Source organism: Coptis chinensis, unplaced genomic scaffold, assembly GCF_015680905.1.
Source record: "Coptis chinensis isolate HL-2020 unplaced genomic scaffold, ASM1568090v1 utg1761_pilon_pilon, whole genome shotgun sequence".
NCBI lineage: Eukaryota > Viridiplantae > Streptophyta > Magnoliopsida > Ranunculales > Ranunculaceae > Coptis > Coptis chinensis.
The window spans coordinates 448,710-469,811 of record NW_028238113.1 but is presented as its reverse complement, the minus strand read 5'-3'; the positions used below and the strand labels follow the sequence as shown (position 1 = coordinate 469,811).

Below are 21,102 nucleotides of genomic sequence, written 5' to 3'. Positions count from 1 at the left end.
ACAAGATTAGAAGAAAAACTTCAGGATGGGTTGGTAAGATGCTATCATTTCAAGGAAGAGTAGTTATGGCAAGACAAGTGCTCAATATAATAGTATTCTAGTGCATAACATGGCTATATATAAATGGCCAAAATGGGTGATAAAATAATGTGATGCTCTAATCAGAAATTTCATATGGAGTGAGTGGCAACCCACCTGAAAGGAAGGCTATCACTGTATCATAGAGAAATCATGTAAGCCATTGGAGGAAGGAGGCATCGGGATAAGGAAACTTAAAAACATTAATCTCTCAATGCTAATGAAACAAGCTAGAACTTTACTAACAGAGGGATGTGATTGGTCATCTTTCATGAAAGGTAAATACATCAACAGAACTGGATGTTCGTCTAATTACAAAACCTTAACTATATGTATGGGTATTAAGTGGGCTCTTAAAGAAATTGCTCCTTTGCTTGGTTGGTATGTTTGTAATGGAACATCTATAAACCTATGGAAGGATAACCGGTTGATACATAAGCATATTTGCGACTTTTTTCAAGATGAAAGACAAGAAATAGTTAAGATGCAAGCTAGACTCAATGATTATATTCAGGATGATAGATGGAGTTTCTCCACTAACATGGTTTAGGTGCTCAATCAAGTAGGCATTGACACCACAACACTTTAGCAACCCGATAGCTCCAAAGAGTATACAAGGATCTAGATCTCCACTACTAATGGCTATTTTACTGTTTCAACAGCACATGAAGACATCAGAGTTAAAGAAGTAAAACCGACATGGTGCAAATTCATATGGAGCTCCAAGGTTTTACCAAGGACACAAGGTATAGCAAGGAAGTTGGCACATGGAGAACTGATGATCAGCTTCAGAAGAGAAAAACTCACCTAGCTTCTAGATGTTACATCTGTCATAATCAGGAAGAAATATTGGCCGGAGCATGTATTATTCTATTGTACTCTGGCAAAGAAAGTGTGGAAACATGTAAGAGAGATATTCAACACACAACATGATGTTGAATCCTTCAATGATATTTAGCAACAGAGTAAACACTTTAGCTCTCTCATTTTGGACACGTGGAAGGCTTGCACACTCACGAGCATGGTAAGTTTATGGAAAAACATAAACAAGGTGATTTATGATAACAAAGTATTAAGCTACACTCAAATATGTTTTCTGCTACGAAGAGCTATAAGGGCACATCACGAGTCCTCAAGTCACATGGATAACTCTGTACATGATCTAAAGGTTCTCAAAGTCTTCAATCTTCAGCATAAGCTTAGAAAGTCTGCAAAAGTATTTGAATGTTTCTGGCTTCTTCCTCCTCCTAGCATTTTAAAGATTAATATTGATGGTTGCTCAAGGGGCAACCCAGGGAGATTAGGATGGCGTCTAGTGCTCAGAAACTACAATGGAGAATTCATGGGTGCAGCTACTGGAAGGCTTGGCATCACCACCAATTACATGGCAAAAACGATAGCAATAGTAGAAGGCATTAAAAATGCTTTGGAACTTGGCTGGAGATATAGCAATGGGATGGAATGTCATTCCAAATTTGTAGTCGAAGCTTTTCAATCAAATAAAATGCATTGGCGAGTAAGGTCTACTTGGCAAAACCCAAAGGAGAAAGCAACATGGATCAATGTAACTCCCATTTGGAGTGAGACAAATCTACCCAAAGGAGAAAACAACATGGATCAATGTAACTCCCATTTGGAGTGAGACAAATCTATGTGCCGACAGTTGTGCAAGACATGGAGCTACAATAATACACAGAGAAAGCATATGGTGGGACAACAGACATCCAATCATGAGAAATTTGGAGAACCACTATAACACCTACTTTAGATTTGTCTACTAAACTCTTGATTAGGAAAAGTACACAATTCATTTTCACATAGTAACTTTATTCTCTTTTTTATTAATCAATTACTCTTAAGCGAAAAAAAAAATACAATAACTTGAGCTACAAGAAATCTCTACCCTTTATATATAAATAAAAAATCTAATATTTATAAAGAACTGTATTTTTGAAACTTGATCCCATTGATAATTTGGGTACTCTAATATCATCATTCTCTCGATCACCATTATTTTTTCTCACTACTTTTCTACTCTTCTCTTTCGTCACCACTTTAGTGTTTTGAGTCAAAATAGGGACCTAGGAGAAAATCATAGTGATAGCTAAATGATATGACTTGCAAGGAAAACAAGGGTTCATGCTAGTGCTTTTTTTGTAAAGAAGAGCATTGTTTGCAGATAACCTCTCAACTCAAGTGGGGAAAAAGTCGAACCGCAAAATAAGTCTATCTGAACTAACTGTGTATGACGGGGAGTTCCTCTCCGCTGTTCTTTTATTAGAGTAATGAACTGCAGATTTTAATAAAAAAAGATATAAAAGATAAAAAGAAAGTCGCAATTTAATTTGAAAACCTGGCGTACAGTTTGCCAAGTTTAGAATTGCAGAGAGAAATCTGTGAGTTGGCAGAAGAAAGTATGGTAAGCTCACATTGGAAGCTGATTGAGATGTGGAAGCAAGTGCACACAACAGAACAGGATTGACTTTATTCTTGTATGCAGAAATATGGTGTTTTACTGAGGAGGATTCTCTGTAAAATTTGTGAATGAAGACATGAATTCAGTGAAAAATATATGGTGAATTGGCGATACCGTGTTTAGTTTTCAACGATTATTATTTTCTTGCTTCCTGGTGAAAAATAAAAGTTTTACAGTGTCCTGTTATCTGGAAACAAAAACTTCATTATATTCTTCTAAATAAGTAATAAACATACTCCAACGGCAGGGCTACTTGCATCCCATCTTGGCAAAAGCAACACCCGACCAATATTAGGGAAGGAGCAGTCACAAACTCCAACGTCAGCCAAGTTAATCGTGTATAAGCCTCATGCCCAGCACTATTGATATATAACAGCGATGCTCCAAAAAATGTGCATGTACAAAGTAATTAGCCTCGGTAGCCCGACTCAGATTCTGATAGAATACATTGAAATTCTCTCTTTGAACGGTTTATCTTTCAGCTCAGGAGCTTTGGTGACAAACTAAATCTGCAGAACTGCATAAAATGTCCACTGTCGTTTCTGAGTTCCCACAGGAGTATAACCCCGCCTCCGACCATCTCCCACCCACAAAAACCATAGGACCTATAATGTCAGTAAAACATGGATCGGATGTGAAGAGTTCCAGGTTACCGATTCGGTAAGCTCATTGGAGGACGATCTGGCTCCCACTTGATGCCGGAGTACCAGGAAGATGTCACGTAAATCCCTCAACTAACTTCTTTAATAGAAAGAACATCGTCACGTGGATGAGCTTCTTCCACCTTGACGTCCACTTCATCGCCGATCTGTCTCCCAACAGACACCCAAGCTGAGGCTTGCATACCCACCTACACAAAAAAATAAAGAGATCAAGACAGATCAACCACTCAATTGACAAAGAGACAACACTGCAAGCTAAGCATTTTCAATAACCAAACTATTGCGAATTAAAGATCATGTATTAATAAAATAAGATGTGTGACAATCCATGGCTCCATTGGTAAACCTTAGACAAGGAATTAAGAGCTGATTTTTGGTGAAGATGGTTATCCATCGTGGAGAACACCCTTAATATCAATTCGTGAACATCTCCAGGACTCTAACCATGTCAAATTTTGTATTAGAGTTCACAGCATAAATTTACACCAATAGCGTTACAACTCTACAAACTCGTCTATCAAAGTAATGATCAACAAGCTGATTTCTGGTAAGATGATCACCATGATTGAGATATCATCTTCACAAAATCAGCCAAAATTAATAGTAGGTTCATTGGTGAGGTCATGGATCTCACAAAAATCAAATCTCACACAAACCCAATGTTAGGGATGTGACTTGCAGTCTGTGTTACCATAAGTGCTTTAAGTGGGTAGAGGGAGACAACCGGATGATCAACTTTATTTTAACCATGGACTCCACACCTTAAGCCAATGTTTGTAGGTATGTGGTTGTCTATGACTCTGTGTGAAGTACAAAGGATAGTTTTTTTTATAAGTAAGAGATAGTGTATACTGATATAATGTGACCATAAAGCAACACCAAGCACAATAACAACCTACTGTTCAAGGACCAACAAAATTCCCTTCATCCACCAATGTTTTACCCCACCTAGCTCCAGCCAAAAGTCCCAAAAAAGATGGATAACAGAGCAGAAGCAAAATGCATAACATCTGAACCAGGAAAAACTAAAAAAAATGCAAAAACAAAAAATAGGCCAGTGGTGGTGCTGACACCCCTACACTGCCAAACTACCAGCACCGGCCCCTTTCCAACCTCCCCCCTCCATTGCTTGGGATTCTCCATTACTCCCCCCGCCCCGCGGGAATATTCCAGATCAACCGTCACATCTTCGTTGACGTCTTCCTCATCTTTGAGGTCTTCGTGATATGAACTATCATCACTCGACCCTTCTTTTACTACCTCCTCATTTCTTGCATCTCTCTCACCCATCAAACTCAGTAGCTTACCCCTGCTGCTAGTCACGTTTGCGTTCCACATTGTTCCAAACTCCAAGAACTGTTCCTCATCCTCCATTGACCTAACTCTGGAAGATGATACCACCCTTCCCACCTTTTCTGCTCCAACTACTACCTTGGAATTGGTTTCTCCATATCACGCAAACTATCATGGACCATATCCTTTTCAAACTCCACATCTTCCACCACATTGTTTCCTATCTTACTCTCTCTCGCAAACCATTGCAGGTCCCCTGAAGAACCATTTAGTGTCTTTTTTTTTTTTTGATAAGAACCGTTTAGTGTCACTATCTCCCTCGTCAGCTAACGCTTCTTGTTCCTACTAGCTGCTTCTTTCTCTCTTGCCTCAGATTGCTTCCAACATCAACTTGGGGGATCGGTCATTGGTGACCTTTGACATTTGATATTTGATTTATGGTCCCATCCCATTGTAGCTCTCACCATATTTTAGGAGCTCTAGTCATTGTTATTTGATATTGATATTTGTATACCATCCCTAGTGGCTCTGGTCATTTGATAGCTGTAACAGGCTCTGGCTTTGATACCCTTTTGGTTTTGTTACTTTTGATATGTATCGTCTTCTCATTTTGATTATGGTTTGGATTTGTTTTTCTCATGTATCTTTGTATCCTTTAAAGTACATAGGATGCAATCCTAATATTTTCCGAAACAAGATAAAATAATGTGAAAACCGTTTTGGAGAGTGCAATTGCTAGTATTACCTTGATTTTCAGTGTCAAAGGGAAGGATGGAAAGCAAAATACTCAAAAGTGTTCATAGACAAAATTCACCTGTTCGTACGTGCAGTTCACATCTTCTAGACAAAAAAAACCCTATTACCAATACACACAGTGGTGGCAAAAAAGTTGGTTTTATAGTTTATATAAGGTCTAGGGTCTCTTTTCTTAATAGATGCACTTGCCTTTTTCTTGTTATGTGTTGATTAGTGAGCATAACCAAAGAAAAAAAATTAATACAATCACACACTATACCTAACAACCTAAAGTGTGAAATCCGAGAATTGTGAACAAACATAAGGATCCAACCCTCGATCTCCAAACCATAAAGCCTCTAATACCCGTTCCTAGGGGTTGATGGCCAAAAATTCTGAACTCCGAGTAAGCATCACATTAAAAGACAGGAACATTTTAGCCAAAGTGGAGTCTAAAAAAAATATTTCAAGCAGGATCTTTACGGAAGAAGCCTTAAACCAGACAACGAGGTTTGTCTGGAATTTGGAAATTGTGGAGTAATTATATTTGGTTTCTCTTTTGAGCATCATAACACTTTGTCAAGAATGTTAAACATCCTAATCACATAGGCCAGCAACCCAAATCCTTTCTCCACTCATTGGATCAAGACTTGCGCCAACCAACACAACCTTTCACTGCCACTAATTGGAACCAACAATTCAATGTAAATCCATCCATAGTGTTGTGATAAAGAGAGAATGAAAAAAAACAGTATTCTACAGTTTTGATCAATTTATTTGTACTGATTATTCAACTTTGTACATTTTTGTTACAGATGACAAAGAGGAAAAAGGTTCACATTCTGTTACCAATTAAAATAAAGCTCACATCCTGTTACCAATCAGTGCTTATGTTTCGTAAGGATGTCTTATGTATTGACAGGACTTTGAATTTGTTGAAGATATTAGCCCGTTGACGGTATGGATATAACTAGAAACAGATCCCATTTTGTGATACAATTTGCAAACATGAAATAAATATAATGGAGATAGATCAATCATGGTCAAATGCATACGCCAAAAGGAATGCAATGTCCTTACCTCTACCAAAAGTAAAGCCGCCACCCGATCTTTGATAAATCGGAGGATCAGTGCCCGAAATTTCTTTTCCTTGGGCTGTCTTCTCAGGAACTCCAATAACCAATATCGCTGACTGCTATTGGAAAGGCTTTTTGATAATCTCATATGCATGTTTAGTAATGATGCCATACCTTCCAACTGACCAGCTGAGAACGGAAGAGAATCACCTCTAAGAAAAGATTTCACCTGTAAGTATAGGATTAAGCACTTGAAACCAAGAAAAATATGCATGATCAAGAGATCAAGATGTTGAAAAGATATAGCTAAACTCCAGGAACAGCCAATTGCCTTCGTATAAATTTTCATCCAAGAATAACATTACTCAGATAATTGATTCAACAGATGAAATTTGGTTTCTAAGCCATCAATAGATAGGATATACAAATTAAGCACTTCACACAGTAGGGACTGATACTATGAGGACTACAAATAACAAAGCTATCACTATACAATAAGGTGCTAATCACCCAAAAAGGACAAAAAGTTAAATAACAGAGACAATAAGGACAAGCGCAGTAGGGTAAAGCTCGTTAAAATAAACAAAAAATAATAAAAATATAGGGGCAAAAAAAGAAGAACATATCTGTGTATTTGGGTTGACCAGACTGTTTGCTCGTGTGGACACTTCACTGCATTTTTTGGAATGAGTTCCTATGCCAATCCTATCAAAAAAAATATTTTTTGTGTCCTTTTTCTCAGGAAAACAGATAAGAGGCTCTAATTCTGAAGAGTGCAAGAATTTAAATAGTTGTTTTATTTAATTTAGAACATATTTCTAAGATTTTTTCCCATTATTTGTAAAGAGGAATGCATTGACCAGGGTAGAAAATGAAAATTCCACAAACAATCAAAAGTGTATTAGACATATGCTTCAAATTTGTATGTGTTTTAGATGAGGAATCAATGCCATGAATATTTCATTTCTCACGACAATGTAGTATGGTAACAATGTACAGATTATAACAATGTACATTTTATCAAATCATACAAGGTTGGGTAATTGACTAAACCCAGTCTTCTCCTACACATTCTGTTTCTATAATCTCTTCTTTTACTTTCTTCTATTTTCTCTTTTTTGCTGATTTATTTTATTTCTTTCATCACAATCTAATAAGTATAAAACTGATGCATCTAGAACTAAAAATAAACACCGCTCATCAAGAGTTGGGACTGCAAAAGCAGCTCAGAGAAGCACCTCCAAACGTCATATGCTATGGGGCAGCCCCCCCTCCAGGTATTATCAAGATTAACACCGATGGATCATCTTGAGGGAATCCAGGTATTGTTTGATGGGGAACCTCACTCAGGGCATATGCAGGCACAGTGATAGGCACCAAAAAAGGAGGTTGGCCACAATTACCAGCTACATTGCTGATTCACATGCAAAAGCACTGGACTAGGTTGGGAAAATTTATGTGTTGAGGCGGACATAGAGGCAGCTGTGAAATCTTCTGCAACAACAGAAGTTCGCCAGAAAGTTAAGAGCTGCTTTGGAGAGAAAGCACAAGCCTAACTGGATTCTCATAACTGCTTTGGATGATGCTTTTCCTAAAGGAATCAATCTACCATGGGATATCAAATCAAGCGATCCTGGGAAACCAAAGCTGCTATTGTTAGAAATAGAGAATCAAGCCTCCACTTATCTTAGATTCTTGACTTCATGTAACCATGAAGATGTTCTAGTTCTAAAGCACAGGCTTCTTTCTTTTGTCTTCTGTAGGTTTTTTTCTTTTTATTTTCTCTTTTGGCTACTCTTAATCCAAAGACAATGAAGTACGTTATAATCGAATAGAAATATATTCTCTATTTCTCTTAAACATGGCGGTTCAATATCCTGTCTGCTGGTAAGGTGGGTTTTAATAATAATAAGTAACCATCAAAACTACCTATGTCGAACACTAAGCAGTTAAAATCGGATTTAATCGGTGAGAAATCGCATATCGGGGGTGGAGCGATATGAATTTTTCCGATTTCTCAGTAATGACTCAGTGAGCGATTTTATCGGTGATATCGACTGAGAACACCGATTTCTCGGATAAATCGGCAAAAAAATTCACCGATATTATCGGAACCCAACCCTTACCAACCACTTACGAAGAAAAACCCATTTGTTGTACCTGTACCATCTTCAATCCTGAATAAATCCAAAAAACAAAACGGAAAGACTGGAAATTGAAATAACCAACAGCTAGATTATTGCACAACACTTTCCGTTTCCGCCCACCTTCTTTCTTCTCTACTTCACAAGAAGAAGAAGTGAAAGGTAATGGGGGATCGAGAAGAGATATCGTTTTCTGAAAGAGGTTGGTGAATGTAGAAGCATTGAAGAAGAAACTCGGTATTGATTATTGAAGGAGATGAAGTGATTGGATGTTCTGAGCTTCTTAAAGCTTGTGAATCAATGGTGTTACTAAATCTCATGATGAAGCTGGTGTTATTCTTTTGTTTAGAGATAAAAAGTCTATCTTCATCCTGATAACTTTGTTTATTTTTCACGTTTTGTGATTTGGGCGTTTGTTTTTATGGATCTGTTTATGTTTTATTTAATTTGTTGTAAGAAAAGTAAGGGACAATTGGGTGGGTACGTAGGGTCTCAATTTTTTAATTTGTTTCAATAGTTAAGTTATGATGATTATGGGTAAGCAGCTATTCTATATTTCTATATTTTGAAGCTAAAAATAATTGTATAATTATATAATAATATAAAACTGATTGACCAATTAAATCGCCGGTTAATCACCGATTAATCGCATATCGCTCCTAGACCGATTACTTCTAAAGACCAATTTTAACTGCGTAGCCTCGAACATGCACCAAAAGAAACAGTTCCTTAAAAGAAACTAAATCTGTTTGAGAAATGGAAACCTTTCCTGTTACATGCAATACTTGAAAAGGACTTCTAACATCATGCCCACACATTTAGTTACCTATGTTAAGGATTGATGACATGTCACAAATCTGTTGGTTTCTTACTATTACTGAGAGTAATCTATTTAAAGTGACACTAACTTCTAATAGAATAAACTGAAGAAACAAAGTACCTGGTAATGAGCAAGAAGATCAACATATCTACGGATGGGAGAAGTAAACTGTACATAACCAGGAATGCCCATGACTCCATGACGTATGGGTTTCCTGAAATCCATTACCGCTGCACGCATTATTTTGACTAATGCAGAGCTCCTGACTGGTCCTTCAGGAAGATGGGCAAATGTCATTGGATCAATGCTTGATTGGGGCTGCCCTCTGTAGGGTAAAGGAATGCTATTAAAGGAACCAAAAGTAGCTATGGTTTCCCCACATAGTATCATCATCTCCGAGACAAGCCGCATTGAAGGTTCTGCTTGATTTTCAACATACAAATTGATGGAAGGCTCTGGATCATCAGGATTAGCAACTTTGATGCGTGCTTCTATGGTCGCTGTATCTATCGCACCCTGCACGATTTGAAACTAGTTAGCACATATCTGTTAGCAATAATGTGCATGCATTCAAATATTACATTCAAGAGAAGAAAGAAATAACCATTATTTGCATACCTATTACTTGATAAAGAATTAAATTTGGTCACTCCAGTCTTATTTGGTTGATGAGAAACACAATTTTAAGACTTGTAGTAAGTATAGACTCAAATAACATAAAAGAGTCACATATTCCCATTCTTTTTAAGGAAAAAAAAGGGAAGAAATGTCACATAATCAAACATTGTATTACTTTAGTAATCATGATGTATAATCAAAGGCCGAATCTGACTTCGTTTGAAGAAGGTCAACAAATTAAACTCAATAAATAGGCATGGTCTGCAGCAATTATGCACATGTCTAAATATGGAATTCTAGGAACAAGATAGTCTTTGAGGACAAAGCTTACACCCAAGAGAAGGTCAGGCTTTGCATTTTTACAAGACACGAAGATCACAACCCAGTTGATGACTGAATAAATATAAAACTCAGTACAAGAACAGGAAATAGCAAATGCATCATTGAAATTAGGGAGATCTCTTGGGAACCATTACCACCTGAGATCAATGTGGTGAAAGTAAACTGTGACAGTTCTAGCATGGGAAACCCTGGTACTTTATCTTTAGAGATCATAAGTCAACTGTCTTAGATGTTCTAGCACAAGGACTGGGGATAGTAACAAACCTCAATGCAGATTGCGAGGAAGTCACATTGGAAATGGAAGTAGCATGTGAGATGAACTGGCTGAGGGTCTGGATAGCAATAGATTCAAAGGAAATTGTACAAGCTTTAAACATGCAGACAATTCCAAAGAAGTGTTGAGCAAGATGGCACAACGTGCTGGAAAATCACTCACACAGGGAGAGAAACCAACTTTGCAGCCAATGCAGCAACAAAGAAGGGTTCTGGGTTGGCAATGGGAGTTTCAGTTTGGAGTACTACTAGGCCTCAGTCTGTAACAGTCATAGAATATATGTACAGGGCATAATGGCTTGATTAGATTAACTCCTACACTACTTGTAGGACTGAGTATCATGCTTTAAGGAGTAATTGTAACAAATCCCTCTCGTAACACTAAATAACATTACCACAAATTATTCATATATGCTCAAATGTTTTGCAAAAACATAAAAAGAAATATAAACATGGGAATGTAATACTTCAACTTGACCTGTTGGCGACGCCATTGTAACCGGAGCGCAGCAGCCTCAGACAGAAGTCTAAGCTCAGCTTCCTCTACCAGGTTCATATGCAGCAACTCATTTGCACTCTCGTAAGTTAACATGTAGGTAGGTCTGATGATTGAGTTAACTACCTCATACTCCGCAATACTGTTATTGTCACATACTCAAGTCAGAGAACAATGTCTTCACATTTCAGACGCTTCAATCACATTTGTACAAACAACCATTCAAATGAAAATTGGAGCCATCACGGAACTGCAACTCTCCTTGCGACAAAAAAAAAAGAGAGGTGCTTTTGGATAGAGCAAAATAGGTGGCGCTTTCGTGGACTACATAGTGATGTAATATTGGTTTTAACTCTTTTATTGTATGGGGACCCTCTTGTTTAATTTTGGGATGTTGATGTTTAGTCTCCCACATGGGATATCTAAAGCCTTGCATAGAAATATATAACTCCTGGGCCTCATCACTCATCACTCATCACCAATTGGTTTCAAGGTAGATGTCAAAATTTAATATGGTATCAAAGCGGGCTATTGTGTTTGGCCCTTTGGGCCTGTTGTTTACCGCACGTCACCCAAGAGGCCAAGATGTTATTGTCCATGTGTTAGGCCCAAGTGACGCCATAAGTGAGGTGGCGTGTTGAGATATTTAGTCCCCTACACGGATAAGCCTTACGTAAAAGTATTTAACTTCCTAGGCTCTCCACTCTTCACCTATTAGTTTTGAATTCGAAGTCCAAATTTAATGTTATGCTATCTTACTGCGTTGCTAATGGGCCAGGAGCTGGGATGGCAAAGGATGATTGGAGAATGGGTGCCAACCTATGGCGCCCAGATACGTCTCCTTGGTCGTCGTATGCGGAACACGAAATCAACACCCATTGGATACTGGTAGCATACATCTCTCAGGGCCAGCTCTGGGGGGCAGTCTCCATAGGCTACCGCTTAGGTCCCCAAGTTTAGGTCCAGATAAAAGGCCCCCAAACAGACACTGAACACTTACAACTCATGTACCTCCAAGTAAGCCTGAGTTAATTCTTTACAACAGTCAGAACTCGATCATAAAATCCATTACTTAGAACTTGTAGATATGGGAAAATAATCCGCACCTTGATAAAGTGTGCAGGGCCGGCTCTGATGGGTAGTCTACCTAGGCAGGCACCTAGGGTCCCCACAGTATAACCCAGTAAAAGGGCCTCCATTCAGGTACCTTTCAATTTTTTTGTATGCAAAACTAGCATTGCAGGAGTCGAACTTGGGGTAATTCTAAGAAAACCAAGGCCATTACCGCTGGACCACACACATTCTGATGCTACAAAAGTCTACATAACATATTCTTACCCTTTAATTCTGCATATGATATTTTTCGTAAGTATATTTGGGCTTTTACAAGGGCCCAATTTCATAGCTGGCCTAGGGCCCCCACAATCTCAGAGCCGGCTCTAAGCGCGCCTTCTTAAACTGGCAAATTGGGTGGTATTGACTAAAAAAAGTGGTATGGAGGATCACGAAATGCTAAACCATGCGTCCGGACACCAGCAAGGCGCACCATCGTTCACAAGAAGGCGCCTTGCTATAACACGTGTCCACAAATGAAACACAGAGATAGCAGGGACCACCTGATAGTAAGTAGGCCAAGGAGCATGGTAGCTGTTTCCTTAACCGACCTACTATCATGTGCCTAGTCACCTGAACAGCTGAAAATGTCTATAAATATTCCAGGTCAGAACAAGGACAGGAGGTACTTCTTTCCTAATTAATTCTTTCTTTCCTCTTTCAGCTCTGCCTGTGGTTTCGGCGTTTCACCTTCCCAAAGCCAGAACACTACTCTTGGTCATCACTTCTGTATTTACCCCTAAGACCTTATCCACTCAGTTACAGAACTACAAAACTGCACAGATGTGTATTGAACTTTCTAACTTTTCATTATACAGGGCCCCGTTTTTCAAGCCTGCCTTGGCCCCCCAAAACTCAAAATGACAGCCCTCAGTTCTCTCTCACCAGGAAAAAATAAATTGAAAGAAGAAGAAAAATCAGGAGAAAAGAGTTTACTGTGATAAACTACACTCATTGGAGATTTTAGGCCCATTGTGAAAGGTTTAAATTTTGTTGAATGTTATAGCTTATAAAGGGGCCATTGGACAAAATAAATATATTATACACCTGTTTTATGACAAAATCTGATAATAAAATAGATACCCAAACCCATATCCATATCCTCATATTTCTCGTTATCCACACAACTGCGTCGTCATGTCAGTAAGTGTGTCTGTATCCAGGCATCATAGGTGCCAACCTAGGTTCGGATGTGTTTATATCCATGCACATGCTCAATAATTCCTCTTCAGGATGTAGTGTGCTTCAACATTACTAATATTTAATTTTACTGATCAAAAACCATTGACGAAAACCAACAGTTTGCCCAGCTAGTTTATGTTGGCATTCTTGCTGGTTGCAATTTTTCAAAAGACGGGCGACTCAAAGTACATGATGTGAAAGTCTTCTGATGAGTCAACCAACTCAGCTGGCTTGAATCACCAATCTTATTTTGTAACTTTTTGAACATTTTCCAGTTTTCAACATAATCGTAAAAAATCATTAAGCCATCTGAGGCCGGATGACATAGTCAACTTATGTCTTGGCCTTTTTCACTCTATTTGACCAATGTGAATGGCTCCATCAACCAATTTCTGTAAACATCTACTGCATATTATAGTCTATAAACAACAAAAGATCATAAACCTCAAGCTGAAGATCTTATAATCGAGGAGACTGTTCCAAAATAAATAATCAACTTGACATTTAGAACCAACCTGCCATCAGGGTGCAGTATAACAGATACTGTGACTGCACGGGAAAGCTTTCCTTGTTTCAAGCTCATGCCCTCCATGGCAAGTCTCTCTGGAAACATAGGATAAGTAGCAGAGGGCAAGAAAATAGAGGTCCCTCTTCTCAATGCCTCTCTACACACCATAAAAAAATTGGTTAAAATAGCCAAGGATTTCATTTTACCACTAAGCGCTGTCAAAAACGGATTAGGCGGGGGGGGAGGCTGAAATACAGTGCATAGAAAAAGTAAAATCACCGGTCAATTTCACCCCCGGGATGGATTAAGCTAGTTGGATCAGCAACATGAATCCAAACTTTGATCCGCCCATCCTGCAGCCTAGTTGCACTCAAGGCATCATCAAGCTGCATTTTTCCCATTATAATTTCCACAATTAGGATGCATCAAAAATCAGAATTTTAAACAACGACCCCCCATCTAGTTGCAAGTTGCAACTGTTACAAGAATGAGTGACCTTTACCTCATCAGCTTCATCAACATCTATTGCATAGACTTTCAAGTGTGTTAGGTCCTTTCTGTCCATCTGACACGAGCAGAACAATATGAACACAAGGATATTTAAATGGTCTTTAGTTCGACGATCGTGAAGCTCCGAACTTGAGCTTCAGTAAATAAACAAAGTGGCAAGGAAAGAAGCAACAAAAAATATCGGGAAAAAATAAATAAATAAATAAAATGTCGACAAGACAAGGTTAAATTCAGTTGGTTTTTCTATAGGAATGGGAAAAAAAACCACGTTGCTAAGAGAACCTCACTCGGTTGAGATAATTTCTTGAATCCTACCCTATACCAAAATATTACCAATAGCTTTGGCTTCTTGTCGAAGCATTTTAGTAGTATATCGTTATCATTTATCTTAGAATCATTTACATGGGAGACCCCGAAGTTGCTTACAAATTACAGATTCTCCACTAAAATACTAACAACATTCCGAGGACCCTAAAGTTGTTAAATGGTGATAATTTACAGATAGGGAGGGATAGAGCCACTCCCAAAACGTACAAAATCATATCTCATCCTACCAGTTGAATTAAGGGGTGATATTTTGTAAATATGATCTCCCCACCATGAATAACATGCCAACCAAATTTCGGCTCATTCAAATATGTCTAATCTAATCGAACGCTATTATGAAATCGGAAAATTCTGGACCGTTAAATAAACGTTCAAAATTGAACGCTAGTTTTCGCAAGATTAGGCATATCCAAATATGATGAAATTTTGTGGGCATGATATCCAATGTGAGAAGATCATATTCACAAAAAATCGGGTCTTAATTCAATTTACAAGTTGATGGAGTGGCTCGGGAGTGGCTCTATCCCTCCCCTTTATAGATTGTCCCCAACCTTTAGAGTTCTTTTACAGATTCTCCCCTGAGATAGGGTCCACATGCTAAAAAACCTTCACAATACCAATACAAAATGGAATTTGCATGTTAGAATTTGAAAGTTCTCCGAACTTGTTCTTGTTCATCAGAAAGAAGGTTAAAGACTTGAAAGTATGATCTTTTTCAAAGTTTCTTCATGAGTTGTATTTTATGTCAATGATAGCCAAGAATTGCACATGAGCTTGTAGCTTAAATGGTTGTGCACCCTTCTCACGGGGGAGGTTGCAAGTTCAAACCCCACCAGAGTCGTCTGGGGAGTTTTCATTTGTGTAATTATGAATCCCTTTCGCCAGGTAAAGACTTCGGACTACGTTCTAACGAGTTGTTTACGTCTCCATGTTCGATTGCCTTTCAGGGGGTGGTGATGATAGCCTTCAGACCTGGTGAAAAGTGATGTAGCAGCATAGGTGGACAAGAGAGAAAACAAGTCTTCATAGAGGTGTAGGCGATGAGAATACTCAAGTGGCGCAGCGAACGTTCAAGCTTCATTTTTCTAACACCTAGTTGCTTGGGGTGGAAGAAACAGCCTATATATATTGAGCTTATGTTTTTTCTTTTCTTCTTTTAAAAAAACAATGAAAATAGCCAACAATCCCTTAATCCTTTACCTCAATTCCGAATTTCTAAACAAAGTGTGGGTTAAGGGCATCAGGTGTTTTAATTTTATGTTTGGAAATTGTATCACATCAAAGTGACGCCAATAATGTAATTATCTACATAAAAGTTTTGTCAAAACCAGCTTTACAGGATGATATCTTCCGACACATCTTTCAGGCTTTGAGTAAGTTTAATCAGGAGAAGAATATAACATAACATTTCAAGAGAAGAAAATGGGAAGAAAAAGATTTAAGATTTTGCTATCATAATGCATTGTTTTTCTCATACGAGAGTTACATCCATATACAGGGAGATCACCTAAGACTCCTAACTAAACTAAATTATAATACTAACAACAATTACTATAATAACCTTGTATTTTCTAACAGAGCACATGGCAAAATCTTAGAAGTCCATTTATGTTCTGATACAAGTGAAAGGTTATGCTTCAAACTTTCCAAAGGCTTATATTCTATCTCCAATAAGTCCCAATTCAATGTATGTTGACATTGCTGAAAAAAGATGTGTCAATTGTCCATTTTTTCTTTCCTTTTTGAGAAAATAAATTTTGAGGAGGTGGACACTGGAGTGTGTTTCAGAACAACATTTGTGTGGACATCCACCAAAGTATTCTTGATAATACTTAGATATTATAACTCCCTAATCAACTTAGTACTTGATCAATTTTACCTTTGCAACTGAACAACGGAATTGCTTTCGAGACCGATGGAGTTAGTTACTGGAACCATTTGGTATATTCAGGAGGTTTGGAGCATATAGACACTACAAGAGGGGAATATTTGTAAACAATCACAAAGCTAGGGGAGAATCTGTATACTGTTACAAACTTTGGGTCCCTTGAGAGTTTTCACTACTTCAGGAGAGAAACTATAATTTTTTGAGCAACTATGGGGTCTCCCACGTAAATGACTCTTTATCTTTCTATACTCGCAATTACGCAATCTTATCATAGTGAAACATTATTTCTGAAAACAGGTTGGAAACTTCAGAAAATTAATTGTAGCAGTGAGTGAAAAACCTTAAATTTTTTGTAATAATGCAACTGTAAGGATCATTTACCTCATCTAGATCAACTGAAACTGCCAGAAGGTTCTCAGCAGCAGATAGTAACTGATCAGAAAACTCAGTTTGTGTATTGAGCTTTAAGAGATCAAGATTGACGTGGACAGGAAAATAGCCAACTTCAATGAGAAGATTTACTGCAGAAGACGACAACTTAGGAAGTCCCATTGCCTTGAGGATCTATGAGAACAGAAACACATATAAGTAAAAGTAATAAGTGGACAATAATATCAGAAGTTTAAAAGGGCAGGATAGCAGTACAATGTACTATACTAATCAGTGTTCTAAAAAAGGCTAAGCGGTAGTCAGACGGTAGGAAAGTGCCTAGCACCTAGGCCTTCTAGGCTGCGCCTAGACGGACTAAGCGCTAGGCAGTTTTTTTTCATAATGTATATATAATGTATAGTGACACACCCACTCCTTATCAAACTCTACATATTTACAATCATTTAAATTTTAAACATTTACAATAATTCACATATTAAACACAATCAAAAGTACTTCTTAAAAAAAGGCATAAGAGTTGAAGAAGATGACAAGTGAACTGCTTGAGTTGAGAGAGAAAAGAGAGAACTGAAGTATATTATATAATTTGAGAGTGATGAAGAGATGCATATGATATATTTTGAGAACTGAAAAATATGATATATTTTGATCTTTTAACTTGTAAAGGGCTTTCTCCGTTTAAGTTTGATTGGGGTTTAGTCTTTTAAACCCATATTCAAATCTTAAGCCTTCTCGGTCCTTTTCACCAAGTTTAAAATATATATACAGTATAAATAAATAAAAAAGTCTAGACCGATTAGTCTGCCTAGCCTGCCTAGTCAGTCCGTCTCAACCGCCTAATCGGCTCCCTGTTTTGTAACCGATTTTAGGCCCAGGCGAGAAGGTTGGGCACCGCCTCGCGCCTAGAAGGCCGCCTAGACCGTTTTTTAGAACACTGATACTAATATACAATAGCATCCCTTCCAGATGCACTCACGTGACTACCATGTTCGTCAATTTAACTTATTAAACTTGTGTTCAGCACAAGCATGTGAATTGACCGAAGCTTACCATTCCAGCAGTTCTCTTTTGCTCATCACTTTTGCATGCATCAATAGCAAACGCTTCAAGAGACTGCATTCTCTGCCACGTTTTCTCTTCAGCTGTCCATGACCCTTTGGGAGGTTTAGAATGTCGGGGCATCGACTTAACAGATATCAGTAACCGTACAAACTCCTCAAGTTCCTTTTCCACGCTTTCTTTTGCAGCTCGCCAACTCAGAAGTTCTTCTACCTATTTTATAAAGCAAGTCAACATGCACCTTTTAGGAAGCGCAAAGATAATAAGTGAATGCAGAGGCTAACCAAACAATAAAACTTGAGTTACATGTGCAGTAGAATATTTCATATTGGTGCATTTAGGATCTCAAAGCACAATGTAAATCATAGGAACTGTCTCAAAGCGACAACATTTTCAAATGTCTTTCAAAGACAATGTTTCCACTAGGAGACAACAGATTTCCAAACAAAAGGGAATATCGTAAAACCAAAACTGAGATCCAAACTGATAGTGAGTTACCTTCTATAACCATGAAAAAGTTCCTAATATTATGCGTAAGTGCACAGATAGGAATGAATTAGGTATGAGTTGTATGACTAGGTATGCTAGTCAGTTGTACACCTTGGAAAGCATTGAGAAGAAAAAAAGTAAAATTTTTATTCTGAAAAAACAGAGCTAAGAGTAAGTCTTCAAAAAAAAAGGAGACAAGATTGAAATGATTCTTTTGAGAGCATCACTTTGCAAACAAGTGAGATGTTCTTGTGGTATTTTGCTCCACTACTAGATGTCCTTAGGTTGGTAGAGATTGAAGAGATATATTGATGATAGATGTGTGGATCAACTCCAATGTTCTCTGGAATTCTTCTTTGTCCCTTTTGCATATCATGTAATAATACTTTTCACTGAACTTTAGCATCCATAATATTTTTGCAATTGGGCGGTACCTTAAACCAGATGATATATTGCATGCAATCCCAAGTTGTGGGGATGCACTGTCTAAAGAAGGCAATCCAACTACAGATGGGCCTTCTAAAAAAAAATTTCATATGCTTATACCCAACATGGATAACAATGATAACCTCATATGAATGAACTCGTTTTTCACAGAAAAGGAACATATTCAAAAGTGTAGTGGCACCATTGGAGGTAGTCGCTAGCAAGTCCTCTTAACTGTTTTGGTCCAAAATGCAGAAGGAGACCTTCAAAATACCTTTTAAGTACTTTGTGGATAATGGGAGGCCATCGAGTTCTTTCAGTTGTTGGATATCTCATAATATTTCATATACAAATATAATAGTAGTAATACAATTTGCCGATCACTAAAAAAGAATATAAATGTTAAATACATACCTGTCCGGAGGGACGAGGTCCATAAACAGAACGAAACCCTTTAGTCTCCACTACACTGAAATAAACATTGTCTTTTGATAACAACACATGTGCACAGTAGCTTTCCACTGCATCCATGCTACCAAAAATAATCTGCCATTTAGAATAACAAAACATCTTCAACTAATAAATAAAAAACAATAAAACAATACATAGTTTCGTGCCACCCCACAAATTTACCTCTGCCAACTCTTCAGTAGTCACTGACCGATTCTTTTCTAAAAGCTCAGCCCACGCAAACTCAAGTAAGGTTGGGTCCTACACAAAAATCTTTACCAATATCAACAACAAATCATTCACAGCACTTGTTAAACGAACAACGTACATACCAAAGTCTGGTCAGCTTTACGAACAAATTCGGATATCTCAGTATGCTCAAAACTTTGGACACCAGGAATAATATATGTAACTTGTTGTGGCTTAATAGATGACGTGACACCATTCTGATCAGTGACCATCCAGTTTTTTTTTCCATCAGGTTTTAAAGCAACACCTAACAACGTTCTTTCAGAGTCTTTTTTGAATTCTAGTAGCCGTCCTTTTTTTAGCTTCTCTTTAACTATTTCCCCGGACTTGGTCACTACTCCCATTCTGCCATAGTAAAATTCGCATTCACTTTAGTGTTAAAAATATATATATATATATACATAATAATGAGTAAATATGCGTGGGCTTACTTGAGAGAAGTAGTAGAGCGGAGTTTTTTTGATTGTTTAATTTCATTCAGTTCTTGGATAACACTATCGACTAGGCTATGAATTTCCCTATTTGACCTTAATAGAGAAATGGTAGAGTTGTTGAGGCGGGGGAGTTTTGATGGTTTGAAAAGGTGGAAGGGACAAGTACGGAAGATGGAGCAACTATTAGCTGCACGAACTGCCATAATAAGATGAATTGACGAGAGAAAACTTTTTTTTGAGAAGATAGGGGTGTAAGGGTGTTTAATTTATGTACTTGTTACTGCCGGACCCATATGGGTATAGGACAGACCCCAAAAACTAAAACACTTATTACAAATGTGTCATTTGTACCAAAAGTTGTTTTGTGTTGGGCAGACCCCAAACCAAAGTGAATTTGACTTGTTACAACCTTTTCAGTCTTTCTCTTCTATTATCTTCTCTTCCACCATCAAAAACCATAAACCCTTAAACCCTTAAATCCTAACACTAAACACTAATGGAAGAGCCCAACCATGTAGGAATTATTGATATGTACAGTGATTATACATGTAATAATTATGCATGTAGACATTATTGATGTGTACAGTGATTATACATGTAATAATTATGCATGTAGTAATTAAACGACGCGGCTAGGTCGTTTGTATTTCACACCAACGGTCTCGTCGCCACCGTGCGTTCGATGTCCAAAACGATGTGGCCATGTCGTTTAGGATTTGAATTCGGAAAAACGATTTGTCCGTTTTTTGCGACTTGAAGCGTGTGTGGCCACACCATTTGAAGTTAGTCTAAAAGCGAAATGGCGACCGTTTGGACCCCCACCGTTTGGACTAGGTCCCAAACGGTGTGGCCATGTCGTTTGTGGCATTTGGTACTTAAGCCAAACATCAATTAACAACTGTTCTTTATTTAGGATCCTCCGGTGCGTTTCGAGAACTCTGAAAACTCGAATGACGTTGATGATGTTCAACTGCTTTCAATTGATACAACAGAAATATTTACTACGGAAGAGGTACATAGTAGGCATTGTTTTCACTTGTTTTTATTTTCTAAATGAAATTATA

The 21,102-nt window shown here is 37.9% G+C and overlaps 2 protein-coding genes across 5 annotated transcripts; one reads left to right on the top strand and one right to left on the bottom strand.

Moving 5' to 3' along the window:
• Nucleotides 1-1,219: 1,219 nt before the first annotated feature.
• LOC147473856 (uncharacterized) lies at nt 1,220-1,720 on the top strand. Its single transcript, XM_086587028.1, has one exon. The coding sequence runs from the start codon at nt 1,220-1,222 to the stop codon at nt 1,718-1,720; it is 501 nt and encodes a 166-aa protein (XP_086443154.1).
• A 952-nt stretch (nt 1,721-2,672) lies between these two features.
• EMB2730 (Ribonuclease II/R family protein) lies at nt 2,673-20,296 on the bottom strand. 4 transcript variants are annotated; one of them, XR_015210272.1, is made up of 13 exons: nt 20,036-20,296; nt 19,688-19,949; nt 19,539-19,616; nt 19,320-19,451; nt 17,982-18,203; nt 16,923-17,105; nt 14,319-14,381; nt 14,096-14,202; nt 13,824-13,973; nt 10,996-11,155; nt 9,405-9,800; nt 6,325-7,025; nt 2,673-3,404 (listed from the first exon to the last, which is right to left on the bottom strand). XR_015210272.1 is itself a non-coding variant. In XM_086586978.1 (13 exons), exons 1-13 carry the CDS (start codon nt 20,239-20,241, stop codon nt 3,285-3,287), a joined length of 2,304 nt encoding a protein of 767 aa, XP_086443104.1. In that variant the 5' UTR covers nt 20,242-20,291; the 3' UTR covers nt 2,673-3,284. The 4 variants fall into 4 exon arrangements, 2 of the variants coding, with proteins under 2 accessions (XP_086443104.1, XP_086443105.1); XR_015210273.1 differs by having other exon boundaries at nt 6,325-6,532; XM_086586978.1 differs by having other exon boundaries at nt 6,325-6,549; nt 20,036-20,291.
• Nucleotides 20,297-21,102: the final 806 nt, after the last annotated feature.